Here is a 22,148-nt window from a genome sequence, read left to right on the forward strand (position 1 = left end):
AAACCACACAGCAGAACTACATGTCCTTGTGAAATACAGCAGTTGCATAGCAAAGCTATATGGCTAATGTTGCAAGGCCGTTGCTGTTGCTGTTGTGGTCGTCAGTCCAGAGACTGGTTTGATGCAGCTCTCCATGCTACTCTATCCTGTACAAGCTTCTTCATTTCCCAGTAGCTACAGTGACCTACATCCTTCTGAAGCTGCTTAGTGTATTCATTTCTTGGTCTCCCTCTACGATTTTTACCCTCCACACTGCCCTCCAATACTAAATTGGTGATCCCTCAATGCCTCAGAATATGTCCTACCAACTGATCCCTTCTTCTGGTCAAGTTGTGACACAAATTTCTCTTCTCCCCAATTCCATTCAGTACCTCCTCATTAGTTATGTGATATACCCATCTAATCTTCAGCATTCTTCTGTAGCACCACATTTCAAAAGCTTCTATTCTCTTCTTGTCTAAACTATTTATTGTCCACGTTTCACTTCCATACATGGGTACACTCCATACAAATACTTTCAGAAATGACTTCCTGACACTTAAATCTATACTTGATGTTAACAAATTTCTCTTCTTCAGAAAGGCTTTCATTGCCATTGCCAGTCTACATTTTATATCCTCTCTACTTTGACCATCATCAGTTATTTTGCTCCCCAAATAGCAAAACTCCTTTACTACTTTAAGTGTCTCATTTCCTAATCTAATTCCCTTAGCATCACCCGATTTAATTCGACTACATTCCATTATCCTCATTTTGCTTTTGTTGATGTTCATCTTATATCCTCCTTTCAAGAAACTGTCCATTCTGTTCAACTGCTCACCCAGGTCCTTTGCTGTCTCTGACAGAATTACAATATCATCGGCAAACCTCGAAGTTTTTATTTATTCTCCATGGTTTTTAATTCCTACTCCAAATTTTTCTTTTGTTTCCTTTACTGCTTGCTCAATATACAGATTGAATTACATTGGAGATAGGCTTCAACCTTGTCTCACTCCCTGTCCAATCACCGCTCCCCTTTCATGCTCCTCAACTTTTATAACTGCCATCTGGTTTCTGTACAAATTGTAAATAGGCTTTCGTTCCCTATATTTGACCCCTACCACCTTCAGAAATTGAAAGAGAGCACTTCAGTCAACATTGCCAAAAGCTTTCTCTAAGTCTACAAATGCTAGAAACGTAGGTTTGCCTTTTCTTAATTATCAGTAATCTAATTAGTCAATAATCCAGACTGTTGCACCTGATCTGGAAATTGCATTATAAATTGTACATCCATTAACAGTTACTTATTATTTGTAAAATAAATTGTATTAATTTCATATTGTGAAGTCATTTCAGTGAAACTCATTGACTTACAAAAAGTTCTGAAACTTTGATGGCTGTCACTAGATTCTTGTACAGATGCTCCCTTTTTGTTTATTTTGTGAAGTTTTACAAAATAATTGTTGGTAAATTTTAGTTTTTCATAACTTGCCTCTATATATACTTGAAAAATTGAGGATTATTAGCTTTAATGAAAAAAAAAAAAAAATTACACACCTGACTGTTGTTGAGAGCTGGCCCAGATATAGGCCTATATTTCCAATCAAAAACTGAACACTGTCCCATTCGTATTCCCTGAGGATTAACCACATTAATTTCTTTACTACCAGCCTTGGTGAATAACATGTATTCTTCCAGAGGTTTCATTGAGTATGAATTCACTTCCACAAAAACATCTGTAATCAAAGCGTACTTTTAATTATTTTGATCTGCTCAAAAATTACAAATATATACAGGGTGATTTTTACTAAAGTTTAAAAAAATCCCCAAAGTGGTGTAGATAACCTGCAACATGAAATTAATATAAGACACATGGGGCCACAAATGTCATGAAACACCTTAAAAGTAGATGACAAATGTTGAACATGTGATGTCACCAGATGACATGCCTCACTGCACATACAGTAGATGGGATTGTCAATCCTAACCTCACTGGTAGGGTAGTTCTACACATCACCCCGCTAGGCTACTCTGTTTTTGTTCCTGTATTATCTGATTGACTGTTTGATTGACTGAGCAGGGTTATGGGACTAAATGCCTTTGTCATCAGTCTTGCATTATCTGAAGTGTTATGGTAGTGCTCATGGTACTAGTAATACAAGACAACAATGAATTGGTTTACATTTATGTCCAGCACTGCCCTTTACAGTGAAGATAGGAGCGACAAGCCCCACCACGGCATGTGCGATGAGGTACGTCACGTGTTAAACATTTGTCATCCACTTTTGGGGCATTTCCTAACATTTGCAGCCTCATGTGTCTTATATTATTACTTGTCTCAGTGTCATCTACATCACTTCAAGGGCTTTCAAATTTTACTAAGAATCACACTGCATGTACAATTTTATTTATTAGGTAGTGTTGTTACTTGTGTTACTGGTTTATGTGACAGATTATCAAGAGGAACTTCATCATTAGAAATTAATGACAAATAAGTACTTGTGGAAATAACAGACCAATGATTTCAGAATTCATTACATTAATGTCAAAGCAGTGGGGAGCAGAGAAGTAAAGAGGAGAAACAAAGTAAAGAAAATTCAGGTAAGAGATTACCGTGTGGATGTCTTCATGAACATCACATTGGAGGAGTAATTATTTTACAGTAGCAACGCAAACAGACAGTGTTTACACAACAGCTGGTACACAACATGCTGTTTCACAGGTGGCTCTCCCTTTGATGGTCTATGTTTTGTCAGTTACAGGGTTGGTGTAGATGGTGGTAGGAGGGCACATAGGGAAAGTCTTGCAGTGGGGATGGTCACAGGGGTAGGAGCTACATGGTAGGGAGATCGGTGCAGAAGGAGCCTAGGGTCTGACAAGGATATTGCGGAGACTGGGAGGGCAACAAAATGCTATTCTAGGTGTGGCAGGCAAAATCTCAGACAGAGTGGGTCTCATTCCAGAGCCTGATTTTAGGAGGTCATGGCCTTGTCAAAGTAGCTGATTAATACATCCAAGACCAGGATAATACTGAGTGAGAAGCAGTGTGCTCCAATGTTGTTTTTTTGAGTGATCAGTAGTGCTAGAATTGGATATGATGGCCAAGAAAATCTGCTTTTGCACTTGGCTGGTAGGGTAATTATGTCCAGTGAAATCTGAGGTGAGAATGGTGGTGTGTTGCTGTAAAGAGTCTGCATCTGAACAAGCACATTTCCCTCAGATGCCATAGGGGAGGGAATGTTTGACATGGAAAGGATGGCAACTGTCATGAAGGAAGTACCGTTGTTTGTTAGTAGGTTTAATGTGGACAGAAGCATGTAGCTGGCCTTCAGTGAGGATGAGATCAATGTCAAGGAAAGTGGCATGACATTCAGAATAGGACAGGGTGTGGATGAGGAAAAAAAATTCCTGGCTTTTTCCCAGATTTCCCAGTTAATAATACACTTTCTCCCAGATGAAAATACACTTTTTCCGTGTTAAGTAACAGTATAATTTTCAACTTATCATTGTTTTGAATGGTTGTGGTTTTATACACAGGCGTAGAATTTCCCGGCACTTTAGAAAATGAAACTCAGGGGAAAAAACACGTTTTGGAAAGATGTCTGATGTGCAGCAACATGTACACCGCATGTTTTCATATTAATTTGAATTCCACCAAACATCGCATGTTACTTTCTGAAGGATTGAAATCGAGATTGGGATGCACTTTTGTAAGCCAGTTGCAGCTCATATCAAGCAATCTCGCCCGCCAATGACAGTGGATATTCAGAGCATAGGACATGTGATGTAGTCAGCCAATCATAGTTAAGTAGCGCAAACACACAAATAGGAAAAGATAATGGTTTAAATTAATGTACATAGTGTTGCTACAAGAAAAGAAAAGCTTTCACGTATAATATTGGTCTCTAAGATTAATAAGCTACAAGAGAAGCTAAGCTTTCACACATAATGTTGATTTTTTTGTGCATGTTATGCTTTAACATACATGATACAAATGTGCCAGTAAAATTTTTAATGACATATGTGTCTGATCTTCTGGGCTCGAAAATATTCTTACTGGTCGCCCTCAAAGATTTGATTTTTAAATGAGAGTCAAACACTCTGTGATTTAAGCAATTCATTGGACATTCGTGCACAGAGTTCATCTTGCATAAAAGGAAATTTTCTTTGAAAGCAATGTTTTTCAAACAACCATTAGGAATATTTTCCCGTGACCTGTTAGAAATAGATTTGCTTCAGCAATTGCGAGCGCCAGATAACAGGTGTCGCTGCACTTGCGCAGCTACGATGGTGCAGGAAGCCCATATGTTTGTATGTGTAAAACATTAAAAGACATTAGAGGATACTCCAAGAGCATGGGAATTTTGTGGATCATACTAAAATGCATAAATCGACTTAAGTGCACTTTTGTATGTCCAGATTCAGATGTAAATTTTCTTGGAGTACCAATACTGTATTATCTCATGTTTGGTTCTTTATTATGGCATAATGCCATACATGCTAGAAGATGAAAACATGAACAGCGAACAGTTGAAACTAGCCAGTAGTCTGGAATTAAACACTTCATTTCAAATAAATTGACTGCTTCAGCAGAAAAGATTAATAAAAGTCAAATTTCTTTAAAAAAACTGACAAAAATAACTTCATTGTTCTGCAAAGCAATTAACGCTTGACTGTTAGAAAGGTGGAAACAAATAAAATCTGCAACAAATAACATATTTTGATGATGATGATAAGGTCCCATACTCAAGGAGCATAGGGGACGATACGGGGAGACTCTTCCGTAATTATGAGAGTGTATTTTAATTCACTAGATAGCTCCCGGCCACAGAAATCCATTTGGTTTTCATTTGACATGAGAACAACAAATGAAGAGGAAACAGCAAAATCACTTAATGTAAACACGGGTCACATGGAGACTACCCACCTCCCCACTACAACTCAGACTGCTCTGTGCTTCAGGTCCTGGTCTACGATATATCCGAACCATGGCAATATTAGAGAGTGGCACTCCCTCTGTCTTGAGCATTTGAGGTAGGATGCCAAAAAGTTAAAGAATCAACTTTTCAAAAATATCTTAATTTTGTGGCGCACATCTTTCTGGAGATGTCTGATACATAGAACATATATGTTCGAGGGAATGTAAGACATGTTATTTGGTCCTAAGTGTGCCAAAGTGCAGTGCCACACTTCTTCACACAGCATTCTGCTATTGCAAGGCTCTGTATTTCACTCTGTGGAAATCAAACGTGTAATTGTAATGGGTGCCATCAAACTATATTCAGGCCAGTGGAAATTAAAATATCCTGTGGTGCCTCTCCTGCTCCCAGTCGGCTGGTTTGACAACCTGCCCCTCTTTAAAAAAATCTCGCAATTAATACTGGATGGGATTATTTGTAACTGGCAGAACAAGAACTCTTCTGAAAATCTGCAGTCTTTACTGCCTATTAGCTAATAACTTGCTGTTTTGTGTGACATAAAATTAAATATAGGATACATAAAATGAGTAAAGACAAGAGACAAGCAAGACAGTACACATTTCTTCAATTCTTAAGTCCTAGCTTTTTTCTCCTCTCTAATCTTGCCACAGCTTTATATGGTGTACTTTCCTTTCTGGTAAAGAATCTATTACCTCATCAAAGTTTGTCAACGTTTTGATACATGAAAAAACGAAATGTCGTTGTCTAATACTAGAAAAGCTGGTAATACAAATAGTACCCAAGACTGGTGTGGTTTCTCGATCTGATTATGTGTACTTGGTCACTGTCTACTAGATAAAACGAAATAGGCCTGCCTAATATTGCAGCAATTGTTACACACCAAATAAACGAGACTGTTTTGGCACAAATGGTCATTTTTATAACACCACAGAATATAATTCACGAAGTACCAATATCAAATGCCTATTAGGCCTACTACAAGCAAAAAGTTTTATGTTAGGAAATAGTTTCACATTTCATTCATACTCTCTAGCTTCTGAAGCACAAGATCAAAAAGTAGCAGTACAAAATTTTTATATAAATTTGGAATCATCATATTATTCCGTGATTTGTGTGAGTCCACGTTTCTTCTCCTTCTGCATTCTAACAATCTTGTCATAATTAATTCTGTAACTATTCCTGCCAGTGTCAAAACTTATTCTCTGGTTAACTTAACTAACCCTGCCACAATCACCGGATTAGTTATCCCGCATTTATTCTCCCGCATTTATTCATTTATTAGGCATTATTACCTGTTCGTACAACTCGTTTTCCGCACTACTCCCAGAATGGAACTTGAGTGGGTGCTAACTGAGGACTGTATAACTGGTCCTTAGTAGTGTAGCGCTCTGGCCAAAAATTTTCTGTCAAAATTTCATTTTCTTGGATACACGGAGAAGACAATATGTAATCTTAGATGCCTGTTATTCCTGTTAGTCGTTTATTTCCACTCTTCTAGTTTGAATCTATAGAAGTCACTATTAATTATACAATGCTGATCATTTGCAAACCAGTCAACCCCATAAACAGTGATTGGCATTCACCCATTCGGCTTTATTTCGCTCAGCTCGTATAGACCCGTCCCCTTTTGTCATCAGGAAAGTGTATTTCTGGATGCGACGGGGATTCCCCTGGCAGAGACATCACATACACTATGCACGCTTTCAAAATCAACTTAGGATTCATTCAGAAATAAACTTATAATTTGTTCAAAAACTAACAGGGATGCGTTCAAAATCATATGAGTAATCGATGGACCAAAGTGTGCTGGATGCTAGGCGCTTTTTGAAACAAGGTTTTTTTCTCAATAATATGAATCTGGCGCCCCCCCCCCCCCCCCCCCTCATGAAACTGCTGCCCAGGGCAGAGACCCCGGTTTGCCCCTGCACCCTAGTTCTGGGCCTGTGCTCATACATGAATCTGGAAGCTTAGGTGCACCAATAAAATTTTTCCGGATAGTCTGGCTGCTTGCTGCTTTTGCTTATACAGCTAACTGCCACACTTCTGTAGCGAGAAGTGGGAGAAGGTACTACTCATATGTGACTCAACTGTGCATGCGCATAAGCTCGCTCACAACTGCTCAAACAAATATAGTGTAAACAGTTGTGACGTCACGCTCATCAGAGGCGATTTCTTGTTATGAAACATTGCATAGTCTTCCTAAATCCTTTGACACATTTTGCTGTTGGCAGATGCTTGTATGAGCACTGTGTTTTGTTGTTGTATATGGTGCATTTACTTTGAAACTTAAGTTGTATTTTCATTTTTTTTCTCTCATTTGTGTTTTATTGCTGCCGTATTATTCTGCAGTAGCGAGCTACAGTAATATTCTTTGTTAGAGTATTGGTTCTTAGCAGTCAAAGTTACAAAAATTTAACTGAAAACTAAAACACTGAAAAATTCCTGGAATTCTAAAAAATTCCCAGGTTTTTCCCCGGTTTTCTCCTGAATGAAAACATTTCCGGGTTTTTCCCGGATCTCCCGGTTGTCCCGGGTCATATACACCCTGTAGGGCAATGTAAAATTTAATTGAGAGAAGGTATTTAGAGATTCCAGGAATTTTAACAGGTCAGTCTCACCATGAGTCCATATGATAAAAATGTCATCAACGTATCTAAACCAAACCAGGGGCTGAAGGCTTATGGATCCCAGGAAAGTCCCATCCAATCAAGCCATGAATAGGTTCGCATAGGAAGGAGCTATCCTAGTTCCCATGGCTACACCCTGATCTGTTTGTATGTCTACCCTTCAAAGATGAAGTAGTAGTTGGTAAGTATGAAGTTGATTAAGGTGAGCAGGAAGGACGTCATAATTTTGGAATCAGGTGGGCGCTGACAGAGGAAATGTTCAGCAGCTGACAGACTATGTACATATGCATGTAGAGGATGTTGGTATTGAGGGAGGTGAATCAATGGTGACAAGCTAGGTGCATGATGAGAATGGGACAGGCACAGATTTCAGATGATCTAGGAAATGGTTCATATCTTTAATACGTGAGGGAGGTCTTTGTACTACTGGCTGCAGGTTCTGATCAACTAAGGCAAATGTACATTCAGCATGTGCTTTGAAGCCAGCAACTATAGGATGGCCAGGATGATTGGATTTGTGACTCTTAGGAAGAAGAAAAGAGGTGGGGATGCATGGTCTGGGAGGAGTAGGAAGTTCTATGGACTGAGGTGTTAGTCCTTGTGAGGGGACTGAGGTTTTAAGGAGGACTGCAGGTCATTTTCAGTCACAGTGATGGGATCTTGATGGGAGATGCTGTATGTAGGTATCAGACTCCTTTTGGTCAAGTACAACAGTGGTAGATCCTTTGTCTGTGAGGAAGATAATGATGGAGTCATCAGCTTTTATGGAACACAGAGACTGGAGTTCTGCAGAGGACAGTTTAGTGTCATGTTGAAGAGACCTGAGGAAGGATTGTGCAACAATGCTGGATGTTTGGAATTCTTGGAAGGCACACATGGGATGATTTTGAAGTAGTGGTGGTGGATCAAGTTGGGATTGTGGTAGGAACTGTTTAAAGCAAGGACAGATGACCAAGGCATGTTTGTAACTGATTAAGTAAATGTTCAGCAAAGAATGGGAGTGTTAGATCCCTTGAAGTAGATTGGGCGTTAGTGATACTTAATTATGTGATTACACATAGCAAAGATGAGTTGGCAACATGTACAAGAATGCTGATATCATCCCAGACAGTGCCCTCTGGGCTTACTCTCTTGGTTACCGTGGATGTCAGAGTGGCTTGCGGTGTCAAGGCATAGGTGGCTTGTCCACCCAACAGATGGGTTGGTATTTCCATAATCCTTCTAAATGAGATATGATCAGGGCCCACTAAGCTGTATTAAGGACTAGTGACTTCATAATTAAAACAGGTATGTTGCCAGCACCCATTTGAAATAAACTTCTGAAAGTTCCAGCACCAAGCTATATTTTGTGGCCTATTTGTATTAGTGGGAGCAGGAAATGATCAATGACTGGCAGCTTCCCTCAAAACAGCAGCACTTCAAAGAACAACATTTGGTTTGAGAGTTGACACACCTTCTGATACGGAGCGAGTTATTTTGAATTTCTCCCATGCTCTTTAGTTTAAAACTCTTAAATTTTGTACATGTTTGTGTATTTATCTGGCACAGTTCTACATATTATTAACAGTGTAGTCCACAGTACTACTGTTTGCATCGCAACAGGCATTTGTTTTCACACGAAAAGCAAGTTACTGTTGTAAAACATTCAGTTGAGTGGTAGTTTCCTTTACAACAGCAATGTGTCAAAGTACCCCATTTGGCTTGTGGGTTGACACAGCTTCCCATAAGAAGCAACTTACTTTGATATTTCCTCTGAGCTCTTTGGTTTAAAACTGTTAAATTTACTACATGTTTGTGTATTATTTTTTATTTATTTCTGTCATCTTTAGTAAGGATAGAGACTGTGACTGCTGTGCTCAGATGTGAGTTGAGTTTGTGACCCTTCACTCACAACGCCAGGCAGAGCTAGCTTTGATCATGCAGCCTGAGGCTGTTGCCAATGGGCACTATCATGGGGGGGGGGGGGGGGGGGGGGGGCAGATGTGAGGATCTGCGGGTTGTCTAGCACATCCCAAATGTCCCCAGATTTGTCCATTACTGTAGCTGCCCCAAGTACTGCCCACATTGACGTTGACTGCTCACCCATGGTTTAGTGGGAGTTTGTTCCAACGTGTGGCAATCGGCAAAAGACTTCCTGGGGGGCTAATTGAAGGGCCTTCCCAGTTGATCTGATGAACAGGTTTCAGGGAGTGTTAAGCCTCTTGGCTGGCAGTCTGGGCTTTCACAGAGAGTAGGATTAGTGGTAGATTGGTGCACCAATACAAGGCATGTAATGTGGCTCCTTAGAAATAAGCCAGCAAAGGAGGGGAAGGAATCCAGTGTGAACTCTGTGTGCATACCAGGAGGAGTCATTCAGGAGCCATTTTGAGCATAGGGTGCAACCAACTGCAGGTTATATGTCCCTTTGAGTTGAAAGAGATTCTCTCTGGTTTTGGGTGAGTAGATGAAGTGGTAAGGACTTCCAGTCTTGCTTGCCACATGAAGGCACAGTCACCATCTGTAGTGTTGTTGAGAGGACTGACTGTGGACTTATGGTACAGAGTTAAGTGGAAAGTCTGAATCAGAGGCTCAGATGGTTCTGTGACCATTTAGGTTTCAGGCTCCTCGATTTGCACCATAGGGTGCTCAGTTTTCAGATTCTGCTTAAAGGGTCAGGACTCCACTATACACAGGGGGCAGCTACATGGGTAGTGGGGGCTGTGTGGGTTAGACTGGGTGGTTTTTTAGGTTAGTGGGTCTCCGAAAAGAACAGAAAGCGTGTCAGTGTAAAAGGGTGCAGAGCAAACACAGGATGAGGGTAAACCTCACAACAATTGGTATTATAGTTGTACACTGTCATATCTGTGTTGGGAAAGAACCAGATCTCCATGTACTAACAGAAAGCACTGAAGCTCAAATCATTATACGTGCTGAATGATGAGTGAATACAGAGATAAGTTCAGGCAGAATTCTTACAAAGAACCTAATCACTTCACAAAAGGGTGCACTAAAGACAGTAGGTGGTGGAGTCTTTGTTGTTGTAAGAAATTGTTTACCGTGTACTGAAATTGAAGTAGATAGTGCTTGTGAGTCAGTATGGGTAGACATTATACTTGACAATTGTAATAAATTAATAACTGGTTCCTGGTGCTAACTCTCTGAGTTGGATGATACAGTTGCTGAACAGAAAACTTGAGTCTCATTTCAAATAGCTACTCCCTCGCACAATTACTGTTGGTGGTAACTTTTATCCACCATAATTATGTTGGTGACAAAACATGTTCAGAGATGGTGGTAGGCATAAAATGTCATTCAAAATAGTACTGAATGCTTTTTCTGAAAATTAATCAAACAATTAGTTCAGGAGCCCACTCGAAGTGTAAATGGTTGCAAAAACATACTTAACCTATTAGAAACTAATAACCCTGGGTAAATAGGGAACATGACGATGGATACAAGGATTACTGATCACAAGGTCATTGTAGTAAGACTGATTAACATAACATCCAAATACACCAAAAATAAACACAAAACGTATCTGTTTAAAAAAGCAGTTAAAAAATCACTTGACACATTTATAAGAGACAGTCTCCACTCCTTCCAGTCTGTCCATATAAGCATAGGCTAGATGTGGTCTGAATTTGAAGAAATAGTATTGGCACCAACTGAGAGATATATACCAAATAAATTAATAAGAAATGGTACCGATCCTCTGTGGTACACAAAACAGGTCCTACCACTAATGCAGAAGCAATAAAAAAATAAAATAAAAAAAGCATTCCAAATTTAAAAGAATGCAAAATCCCCAAGATTGGCAAAGTTTTACAGAAGCTTAAAATTTAGCACAAACTTCAATGTGAGATGCTAAAACAATGATTGTTCCACTCTTCCATAGGGATCATTGCACCCTCAACCTGCTGCAATGTGCTTGCCTGCTGCAATGTGCTTGGTAGGAAGAGGCCTCATATTAGAATGTGGACTTGGCAATCTCTAATGGAAGACAATAAATTCCATTTATTTCTGTGACAACTTGATGTTTGATGATTTTGCATGTGTCTTTTCCCTTTTTGCTTATTGAGGAAATTTACAGTGGGATTTGCTAGCTGTTGGCACAGAAATAGTAACCATTTTAACCCTGGTTTACGGATCATAGTGAGGCTGGTCACTCTTATTTGGGCTGATTTAATAATGTTGCAGCAGATAATAATTTCTGGGTCTGCCAATAACCATTTCCAGTTGAATCTGTACCATTATATGTCCTATAATTTGTCTCATGTGCTGCATATTCATTGGCAGCACAATGTAGAAAACCAGAAAGGTAAATCCTACATCACAACACTACGAAATTTGTAGGAACTGTTGGGCCTGAGTTCTTGGTTTTGTGAATGTGTCAACTTGTAAAACTTTAATGTTGCAGGCTGCTGGGTTTTGTGCTGAGGGTCTACAGTTTAAAAGTGAAAGAAAAGTAGAAGTGGGATAATGGAAAAGGAACAGGTACGCTGGAGGAATTAATTTGACAGAAAGTAGTGTAGATAAAATGGACCAAATAGCAAAGTTGTTGGCATAGTGGGATACAGCTAAGAGAGAGAGAGAGAGAGAGAGAGAGAGAGAGAGAGAGAGAGAGAGAGAGAGAGAGTAAGAAAAGGAAGAGAAGGAAGACATCATGGAAGTAGGCAGGCAGGGAAATAGAGAGAGATGAAAAGAAGACTGAGAAGGAATGTAAAAAGAAGGAACAGAAGGAAGAAAGAATAAATGGCTTGAACATAGATCCTAACAGTTCAGATTAGAGCAGGAAGTTCGCAAAAAGCACCTGAGGGACTATGAAGGGTGGGAAATAGAGGAATTAGATGATGGAAATTCAACATTATTGGATGGGAAAGATGACCTTCCCCAAAATAATCCGGAGAATGCTAATGTTTTGTCTACACTAGAAATGGATGAAGCTCTTTCTCTCACTTCTACTATAAAAACTGAAGAAGACAGTGATCCATTATAATCAGGGAATCAATTCAAAGAGATAAAACTGGATTTTGAAACTGTGGCAGCATGATCAGTTGCTCCTGAATTGGCCATGTTAGATAATAAGGACCTGTTAGAAATTGAATATCTTTCAGTGCCATATTTAGAAGATGAGAATTTAACTTCATTCTAGGGAAAAGGTGACTATGTCACTATATATTTTTGTCTTGATCACAATATAAAATACGGTGACCAAAATATATAAATTTATTGTAAATTATTACAGATTACATGCCTCCTTAACTGACTACATCGGGTTTTACAAAGATGACTATATAGCAAAGCCTGAAGATCTTACTCAACATAAACTAGCTAATAATGATGTTTTACACAGATACGTGAGGCAATACTGACCCTATGACCCTACAACTTATCTTAGAAAATAGATTAAGGAAAGGCAAATCTACATTTCTAGCATTTGTAGACATAGAGAAAGCTTTTGACAACGTTGACTGGAATACTCTCTTTCAAGTTCTGAAGGTGGCAGGGGTAAAACACAGGGAGAGAAAGGCTATTTACAATTTGTACAGAAGCCAGATGGCAGTTATAAGAGTAGAGGGGCATGAAAGGGAAGCAGTGGTTGGGTAGGGAGTGAAACAGCCTATCCTCAATGTTATTTAATCTGTATATTGAACAAGAAGTAAAGGAAACAAAAGAAAAATTTGGAGTAGGAATTAAACTCCATGGAGAAGAAATAAAAATTTTTAGGTTCGCCGATGACATTGTAATTCTGTCAGAGACAGCAAAGGACCTGGAAGAGCAGCTCAACAGAATGGACAGTGTCTTGAAAGGAGGATATAAGATGAACATCAACAAAAGCACAATGAGAATAATGGAATGTAGTCGCATTAATTGGGAGATGCTGAGGGAATTAGATTAGGAAATGAGACACTTGCACAGGATAGAGTAGCATGGAGAGCTGCATCAAACCAGTCTCAGGACTGAAGACCACAACAACAACAACATTTACAATGAAGAGTCAAAGAAACTGGTACACCTGCCTAATACCCTGAAGGACTCCCATGAGCAAGCAAAAGTGCCACAACAGGGCATGGCATGGACTCACCTAATGTCTGAAGTAGTGCTGGAAGGAACTGACAGCATGAATCCTGCAGGGCTGTCCATAAATCTGTAAGAGTACGAGGGGGTGGAAATCTCTTCTGAACAGCACATTGCAAGGCACCCCCAATATGCTCAATAATATTCATGTCTGGGGACTTTAATGGCCAGCAGAAGTGTTTAAACCCAGAAGAGTGTTCCTGGAGCCAGTCTGTAGCAATTCTGGATGTCCCATTGTCCTGCTGGAATGCATAATGGACATGAATAGATGCAGGTGATCAGAGAGGATGCTTACATACGTGTCACCTGTCAGAATCGTATATAGACATATCAGGGTTCCCATACCAGTCCAACTGCACATGTCCCACACCTTTACAGAGCCTTCACCAGCTTGAACAGTCCCTTGCTGATATGCAGGGTCCATGGATTCATTAGGCTGTCTCCATACCTGTACACATCTATCTGCTCAATATAATTTGAAATGAGACTCATCTGGGCAGGCTGTTTCTCAACAGTCCAATGTTGATGCTGACATGCCCAAGTGAGGTGTAAAGCAATTCTGGATATGTGGGGTGTCCCATTGTCCTGCTGGAATTGCCTAAGTCCATCAGAATGCATAATGGACATGAATAGATGCAGGTGATCAGACAGGATGCTTACTTACGTGTCATCTGTCAGAATTGTATATAGACATATCAGGGTTCCCATATCACTCCAGCTGCACATGTCCCACACCTTTACAGCGCCTTCACCTCAGGGTTCCCATATCACTCCAGCTGCACATGTCCCACACCTTTACAGCGCCTTCACCAGCTTGAACAGTCCCCTGCTGATATGCAGGGTCCATGGATTCATGAGGCTGTCTCCATACCTGTACACATCTATCCGCTCAATACTATTTGAAATGAGACTCATCTGGGCAGGCTGTTTTCTCAACAGTCCAATGTTGATGCTGACACATCCAAGTGAGGTGTAAAGCTTTGTTTTGTGCAGTCACCAAGGGTACGCGGGTGGGCCTTCTGCTCCAAAAGCCCATATTGATGATGTTTCGTTGAATGGTTCACACGGTGACATTTGTTGATGGCCCAGCTTTGAAATTTGCAGCAATCTGCAGAAGGGTTGCACTTATGTCATGTTGAACAATTATTTTCAGTCATCATTGGTCCCTTTCTTGCAGGATCTTTTTCTGGCCGCAGCAATGTCAGAGATTTGATGTTTTACCTGATTCCTGATATTCATGGTACACTCGTGAAATGGTCATATGGGAAAATCCCCACTTCATGGCAACCTCAGAGATACTGTGTCCCATCATTCGCGCACTGACTATAACACCATAATCAAACTCACTTAAATCTTGATAACCTGCCATTGTAGCAGTAATAACTGATCTAACAACTGTGCCAGACACTTTTTGTCATATATAGCCACTGCCAACTGCAGCACCACATTCTGCCCGTTTACTTATCTCTGTATTTGAATATCCATGCCTATACCATTTTCTATGGTGCTTCAGTGTAGATATTCATAGCAAGAGTACATTTCAGTTCAATTATTCAGCAGCAAATAGCCATCTGTACTCTTCTGTTTTAGTGATGATGTTCCATATGAGTTAATGCAAATTTGGCTTCTTCTGGGGTCTTGTGTCTTCAACACTATTTTATTTAATACAGTCTTGGTAACTGAACATATGATATGTGTAATGTAGGGATGTTTGTCAAGAACATGTTTAGGAACAATAGAGGTCTCTGTAAATACCAACCAGTTAGCATATCTCCAGCACATCTGTAAATTTTTTGGCTCCAGCACATTTGTTAACTTTTTGGCTCCAAAACTTTGACTATCCTGATTAGTAATAATTTGATCTCTCACAAAAAATGTATGGCTGTTTAGCATATTATACAAGTGCCTGCTGGGCTTGTGTTCTTGATTACTGTGGATGTCACATGTGGTTTTCGGGATATGAACAAAGTGTGCTTTGTCCAGCCTGGAGATGATTTGTGGTTGTATCCTCTTATATTGATTTCATTCTGGTGTAACCACAAGTGCTGGAATGAAGAGGAAGAATGCAAGATCAGAGAAGGCGGTGAGGCAACATCAGCCAATAGTCCACTGACAAGGACCACACCTCGACAGGAGCGACCTTTGCAAGAATTGAATATAAGTGCCGCTCCTGCCAGCCTCAAATGGACATTAGTGGACAGGATTCACAGAGTATTAGCATGGCCTGGCAGAGAGAGTTATGATATCAGATTGTACTGATCCATACCCTTTGCTTGTTTGACCATTGTGTATAGCAAGAACTCAGATTTATGTTGCATGTATTGTCAACCTGCTTCATTGAAATAAAACTACTAATGTTATTTGCTTGAATTGTTGTATAGCATTTCGAGATTGTAGTGTCCCTTAGGCACCCTATACATGATGAGTGGGTAAGACCCCACATTTGGCAACAAGGACTCAACAGATTTCTCATTATAACAAATGTTTTTCAACCCATGTTCAAAATAAACTTCTGAAACGCTGGCAGGAATCAGCAATTCATAGAGGAATGCTACTGGCAGGAGCAGAAAATTACCAATGAAAATGCTTACATTCTATTTCAGAATCTGATAGGCTGAAAGGCTGAAACTGGAAACAGTTTCATGGTGAGGTTTCCAGTTTTCTTAGTGAGTGTTGTCGTTTAGTGAACATCTGCTTGCTTGGGAATAACTCCTAGAAAATACACTGAAATGGAAACATAAAGTTTTGCACACTATCAATATTAGCAAGATGAAATCATGCAGCAAAAGGTACACTATGTGATCAAAAGTATCTGGACACATGGCTGAAAATGACCTACAAGTTTGTGGTGCCCTCCATCGGTAATACTAGAATTCAATATAGTGTTGGCCCACCCTTAGTCGTAATGACAGTTTCCACTCTCACAGGCATACATTCAATCAGGTGCTGGAAAGTTTCTTGGGGAATGGCAGCCCATGCTGGAAAGTTTCTTGGGGAATGGCAGCCTATTCTCCATGGAGTGCTGCACTGAGGAGAGGTACCGATGTCGGTCGGTGAGGCCTGGCACAAAGTCGGCATTCCAAAACATCCCAAAGGTGTTCTTTAGGATTCAGGTCAGGACTATGTGCAGGCCAGTCCATTACAGGGATGTTATTGTTGTGTGACTGCTCTGCCACAGGCCGTACATTATTATCAGGTGCTCAATCATGTTGAAAGATGCAGTCGCCATCCCGGAATTGTTCTTCAACAGTGGGAAGCAAAAAGGTGCTTAAAAAATCAATATTGGCCTGTGTCACACAAAACAACAAGGGATACATGCCCCCTACATGAAAAAAACAATCACACCATAACACCACCGCCTCCGAGTTTTACTGTTGGCACTACACAGGCTGGCAGATGACATTCACCAGGCATTCGCCATACCCACACCCTGCCATTGGATTGTCACATTGTGTACCATGATTCATCACTCCACAGAACGTTTTTCCACTGTTCAGTCATCCGATGTTGACACTTCTTACACCAAGCGAGGCGTCATTTGGCATGATGTGTGGCTTATCAGCAGCCGCTCGACTGTGAAATCCAAGTTTTCTCATCTACCACCTGACTGTCATGATACTTGCAGTGGATCCTGATGCAGTTAGGAATTCCTGTGCGATGGTCTGGATAGATGCCTGCCTATTACACATTATGCCCCTCTTCAACTGTCGGTGGTTCAAATGGTTCAAATGGCTCTGAGTACTATGGGACTCAACATCTTAGGTCATAAGTCCCCTAGAACTTAGAACTACTTAAACATAACTAACCTAAGGACATCACACACACGCATGCCCGAGGCAGGATTCGAACCTGCGACCATAGCAGTCCCGCGGTTCCGGACTGCAGCGCCAGAACCGCTAGATCACCGCAGCCGGCAACTGTCGGTGGTCTCTTATCAGTCAACAGACGAGGTCAGCCTGTACACTTTTGTGCTCTACATGTCCCTTCACATTTCCACTTCACTATCACATTGGAAACAGTGGACCTAGGTATGTTTAGGAGTGTGGAAATCTCGCATACAGACGTATGACACAAGTGACACCCAATCACCTGACCATGTTCGAAATCCGTGAAGTCTGCGGAGCGTCCCATTCTGCTCTCTCACAATGTCTAATGACTACTGAGGATGCTGATATGGAGCACTTGGCAGTAGCTGGCAGCACAATGCATCTAATACGAAAAATGTATGTTTTAGGTGGTGTCCGAATACTTTTGATCACATAGTGTATTAACATGTGGTATCAAATCAGTTGATTCAGACAATTGTTATGTTTAGGAACAAAATGATGGTAAAGTTTGTGTTTTAATCCTATATAGATATAACTCTTATGGACGTAAATCCAATGAGCAAAATGTTTTGTTAGGCAGACTGGTTTTTCAATGCAACTTACTTTAATTCTCAAACAAAAACTACATAAAACTGGTAACAAGTATTCTGGTTAAGAAACTTACTTGAGAGGCAACCATTGAAACTTTTATATGCCGTAAATCTAGGATCTGTTGTATTTAACCCACCAACTTGAACTTCATTGGCACCCTGTTCACCTGTAGGGAGATCAGAGAGACTGAGTACTCCTGTTGGCTCTAGTTTGATATTCTCTTGATCAATCTGAAACAAACATAAAAATTTGTTGCAGATGAACTATAATATTTATTCTCAACCTGTTTTAGTACCTAACTGATTTAACGCAATGATCTGCAAATTTCTATTTGTATCACAACATTTGACAAAAAGAGAGACAGGTTCATATGTTATAGTCCAGTACATTACAACACTGATGGAATGACAGATATTCATATTTGTTGTAACAAGATACAATATGATCCATGCTGGACCATGGTATCATTCTAGTTTAATACAGGAATGCAGAACAGAGATTAAGGAAACAAGAAGATATACAAGCTACTTATGTATGTGATTAATTCTTTTGCACTAATTATTTGTGAATGAGATGAGATGGTAGACATGGAATTAATACATGTCGTTTACCAAATGATGAAAAATTTCCTTGGTGACATCTGGTTTCTGAAATGTTAGCTCAGAAATGAGATAACATGTTGGTAATAGAGAACACACACTAAACCTGGATTGTATGAGGAAATTTATCATTGTTACACAGGGAGAGAAGATTTTCTGTCACATGTGTTCCAGAATTAGTTTTAAGAAATCAGCTATGAGTGTAATTTATTTGTCTATATACTGTATAAATATTCTATGTATAAATATTCTATGTACTGTAAAAATATTCCGGAGGTAAAATAGTCCCCCATTCGGATCTCTGGGCGGGGACTACTCAAGAGGACGTCATTATCAGAAGAAAGAAAACTGGTAGAACACCAGGACAGGGAATGTCAGATCCCTTAATTGGGCAGGTAGGTTAGAAAATTTAAAAAGGGAAATGGATATGTTGAAGTTAGATATAGTGGGAATTAGTGAAGTTCGGTGGCAGGAGGAACAAGACTTTTGGTCAGGTGAATACAGGGTTATAAATACAAAATCAAATAGGGGTAATGCAGGAGTAGGTTTAATAATGAATAAAAAAATAGGAGTGCAGGTAAGCTACTACAAACAGCATAGTGAACGCATTATTGCGGCTAAGATAGACACAAAGCCCATGCCTACTACAGTAGTACAAGTTTATAAGCCAACTAGCTCTGCAGATGATGAAGAAATGGATGATGAGATAAAAGAAAATTATTCAGGTAGTGAAGGGGGACGAAAATTTAATAGTGATGGGTGACTGGAATTCGAGAGTAGGAAAAGGGAGAGAAGGAAACATAGTGGGTGAATATGGATTGGGGGAGAGAAATGAAAGAGGAAGCCGTCTGGTAGAATTTTGCACAGAGCGTAACTTAATCATAGCTAAAACTTGGTTCAAGAATCATAAAAGAAGGTTGTATACATGGAAGAATCCTGGAGATACTAGAAGGTATCAGATAGTTTATATAATGGTAAGACAGAGATTTAGGAACCAGGTTTTAAATTGTAAGACATTTCCAGGGGCAGATGTGGACTCTGACCACAATCTATTGGTTATGAACTGTAGATTAAAACTGAAGAAACTGCAAAAAGGTGGGAATTTAAGGAGATGGGACATGTATAAACTGACTAAATCAGAGGTTGTACAGAGTTTCAGGGAGAGCATAAGGGAACAATTGACGGAAATGGGGGAAAGAAATACAGTAGAAGAAGAATGGGTAGCTCTGAGGGATGACGTAGTGAAGGCAGCAGAGGATCAAGTAGGTAAAAAGACGAGGGCTAGTAGAAATCCTTGGGTAACAGAAGAAATATTGAATTTAATTGATGGAAAGAGAAAATATAAAAACACAATAAATGAAGCAGGCAAAAAGGAATATAAACATCTCAAAAATGAGATCGACAGGAAGTGCAAAATGGCTAAGCAGGGATGGCTAGAAGACAAATGTAGGGATGTAGAGGCTTATCTCAGTAGGGGTAAGATAAATACTGCCTACAGGAAAATTAAAGAGACCTTTGGAGAAAAGAGAGCCACTTGTATGAATATCAAGAGCTCATATGGAAACCCAGTTCTAAGCAAAGAAGGGAAAGCAGAAAGGTGGAAGGAGTATATAGAGGGTCTATACAAGGGCAATGTAGTTGAGGACAATATTGTGGAAATGGAAGAGGATGTATATGAAGATGAAATGGGAGATACGATACTGCGTGAAGAGTTTGACAGAGCACTGAAAGACCTTAGTTGAAACAAGGCCCCTGGTGTAGACAACATTCCATTGGAACTACTGACGGCCTTGGCAGAGCCAATCCTGACAAAACTCTACCATCTGGTGAGCAAGATGTATGAGATAGGCGAAATACCCTCAGACTTCAAGAAGAATATAATAATTCCAGTCCCAAAGAAAGCAGGTGTTGACAGATGTGAAAATTACTGAACTATCGGTTTAATAAGTCACAGCTGCAAAATACTAATGCAAATTCTTTACAGACGAATGGAAAGACTGGTAGAAGCCGACCTCGGCGAAATGTTGGAACACGTGAGGCAATACTGACCCTACGACTTATCTTAGAAAATAGATTAAGAAAAGGCAAACCTACATTTCTAGCATTTGTAGACTTAGAGAAAGCTTTTGACAATGTTGACTGGAATACTCTCTTTCAAATTCTAAAGATGGCAGGGGTAAAATACAGGGAGCGAAAGGCTATTTACAATTTGTACAGAAACCAGATGGCAGTTATAAGAGTCGAGGGGCATGAAAGGGAAGCAGTGGTTGGGAAGGGAGTGAGACAAGATTGTAGCCTGTCCGCTATGTTATTCAATCTGTATATTGAGCAGGCAGTAAAGGAAACAAAAGAAAAATTCAGAGTAGATATTAAAGTCCATGGAGAAGAAATAAAAATGTTGAGGTTCGCCGATTACATTGTAATTCTGTCAGAGACAGCAAAGGACTTGGAAGAGCAGTTGAACGGAATGGACAGTGTCTTGAAAGGAAGGATATAAGATGAACATCTACAAAAGCAAAACGAGGATAATGGAATGTAGTCGAATTAAGTCGGCTGATGCAGAGGGAATTAGATTAGGAAATGAGACACTTAAAGTAGTAAAGGAGTTTTGCTATTTGGGGAGCAAAATTACTGATGATGATCAAAATAGAGAAGATATAAAATGTAGACTGGCAATGGCAAGGAAAGCGTTTCTGAAGAAGAAAAATTTGTTAACATCGAGTATAGATTTAAGTGTCAGGAAGTCGTTTCTGAAAGTATTTGTATGGAGTGCAGCCATGTATGGAAGTGAAACATGGACAATAAATATTTTAGACAAGAAGAGAATAGAAGCTTTCAAAATGTGGTGATGCAGAAGAATGCTGAAGATTAGGTGGGTAGATCACATAACTAATGAGGAGGTATTGAATAAAATTGGGGAGAAGAGGAGTTTGTGGCACAACTTGACAAGAAGAAGGGACTGGTTGGTAGGACATGTTCTGAGGCATCAAGGGATCACAAATTTAGCATTGGAGGGCAGCGTGGAGGGTAAAAATCAGAGAGGGAGATCAAGAGATGAATACACTAAACAGATTCAGAAGGATGTAGGTTGCAGTAAGTACTGGGGGATGAAGAAGCTTGCACAGGATAGAGTAGCATGGAGAGCTTCATCAAACCAGTCTCAGGACTGAAGACAATAACAACAACAACTGTATAAATGTTCCATGGAATATTGGAGTCCTTTAGAAACCAAAACTGTAGCTTTGAGAATATATTACTAGTAGTCGGATGTTAGAGAAGTCATTTGTATTTTATTTTCCCAAAATTTTCAAGACTGCTGGCAAAATTAAAATTGGATCGAAGTTTATGATATTTCTTTAACTTTTTTCTTGTACAAACGCTTAATGTTTTGCCATATCAAGAAGGATATCAACACTTCTTGGTTTGGAACCCTAAGACATCAACCATTAGATATGAAGTTTGTCCATATAGTAAAACCTTTTTTCTGAAAGCTAGATTGGCATTTATTATTAACAGCAAATTGGTCAA

The 22,148-nt window shown here is 39.8% G+C and overlaps 1 protein-coding gene across 6 annotated transcripts in view; it reads right to left on the bottom strand.

Annotated features, from left to right (window-relative positions):
- Positions 1 to 22,148, bottom strand: part of LOC126474141 (axotactin) — a 557,260-nt gene that overhangs the window by 87,283 nt on the left and 447,829 nt on the right. For all 6 annotated transcript variants that reach the window (XR_007586577.1, XR_007586576.1, XM_050101588.1 and 3 more), the window contains 2 exons: positions 18,095 to 18,251; positions 1,537 to 1,715 (listed from right to left, as the gene is read on the bottom strand). Coding sequence is in view for 4 of the 6 variants with exons in the window: in XM_050101588.1 (XP_049957545.1) it covers positions 1,537 to 1,715; positions 18,095 to 18,251 (336 nt within the window). In the remaining 2 variants the exon portion in view is untranslated. The remainder of the gene's footprint in view (positions 1 to 1,536; positions 1,716 to 18,094; positions 18,252 to 22,148) is intronic.

The sequence above is a fragment of the Schistocerca serialis genome, chromosome 4 (assembly GCF_023864345.2).
Source record: "Schistocerca serialis cubense isolate TAMUIC-IGC-003099 chromosome 4, iqSchSeri2.2, whole genome shotgun sequence".
NCBI lineage: Eukaryota > Metazoa > Arthropoda > Insecta > Orthoptera > Acrididae > Schistocerca > Schistocerca serialis.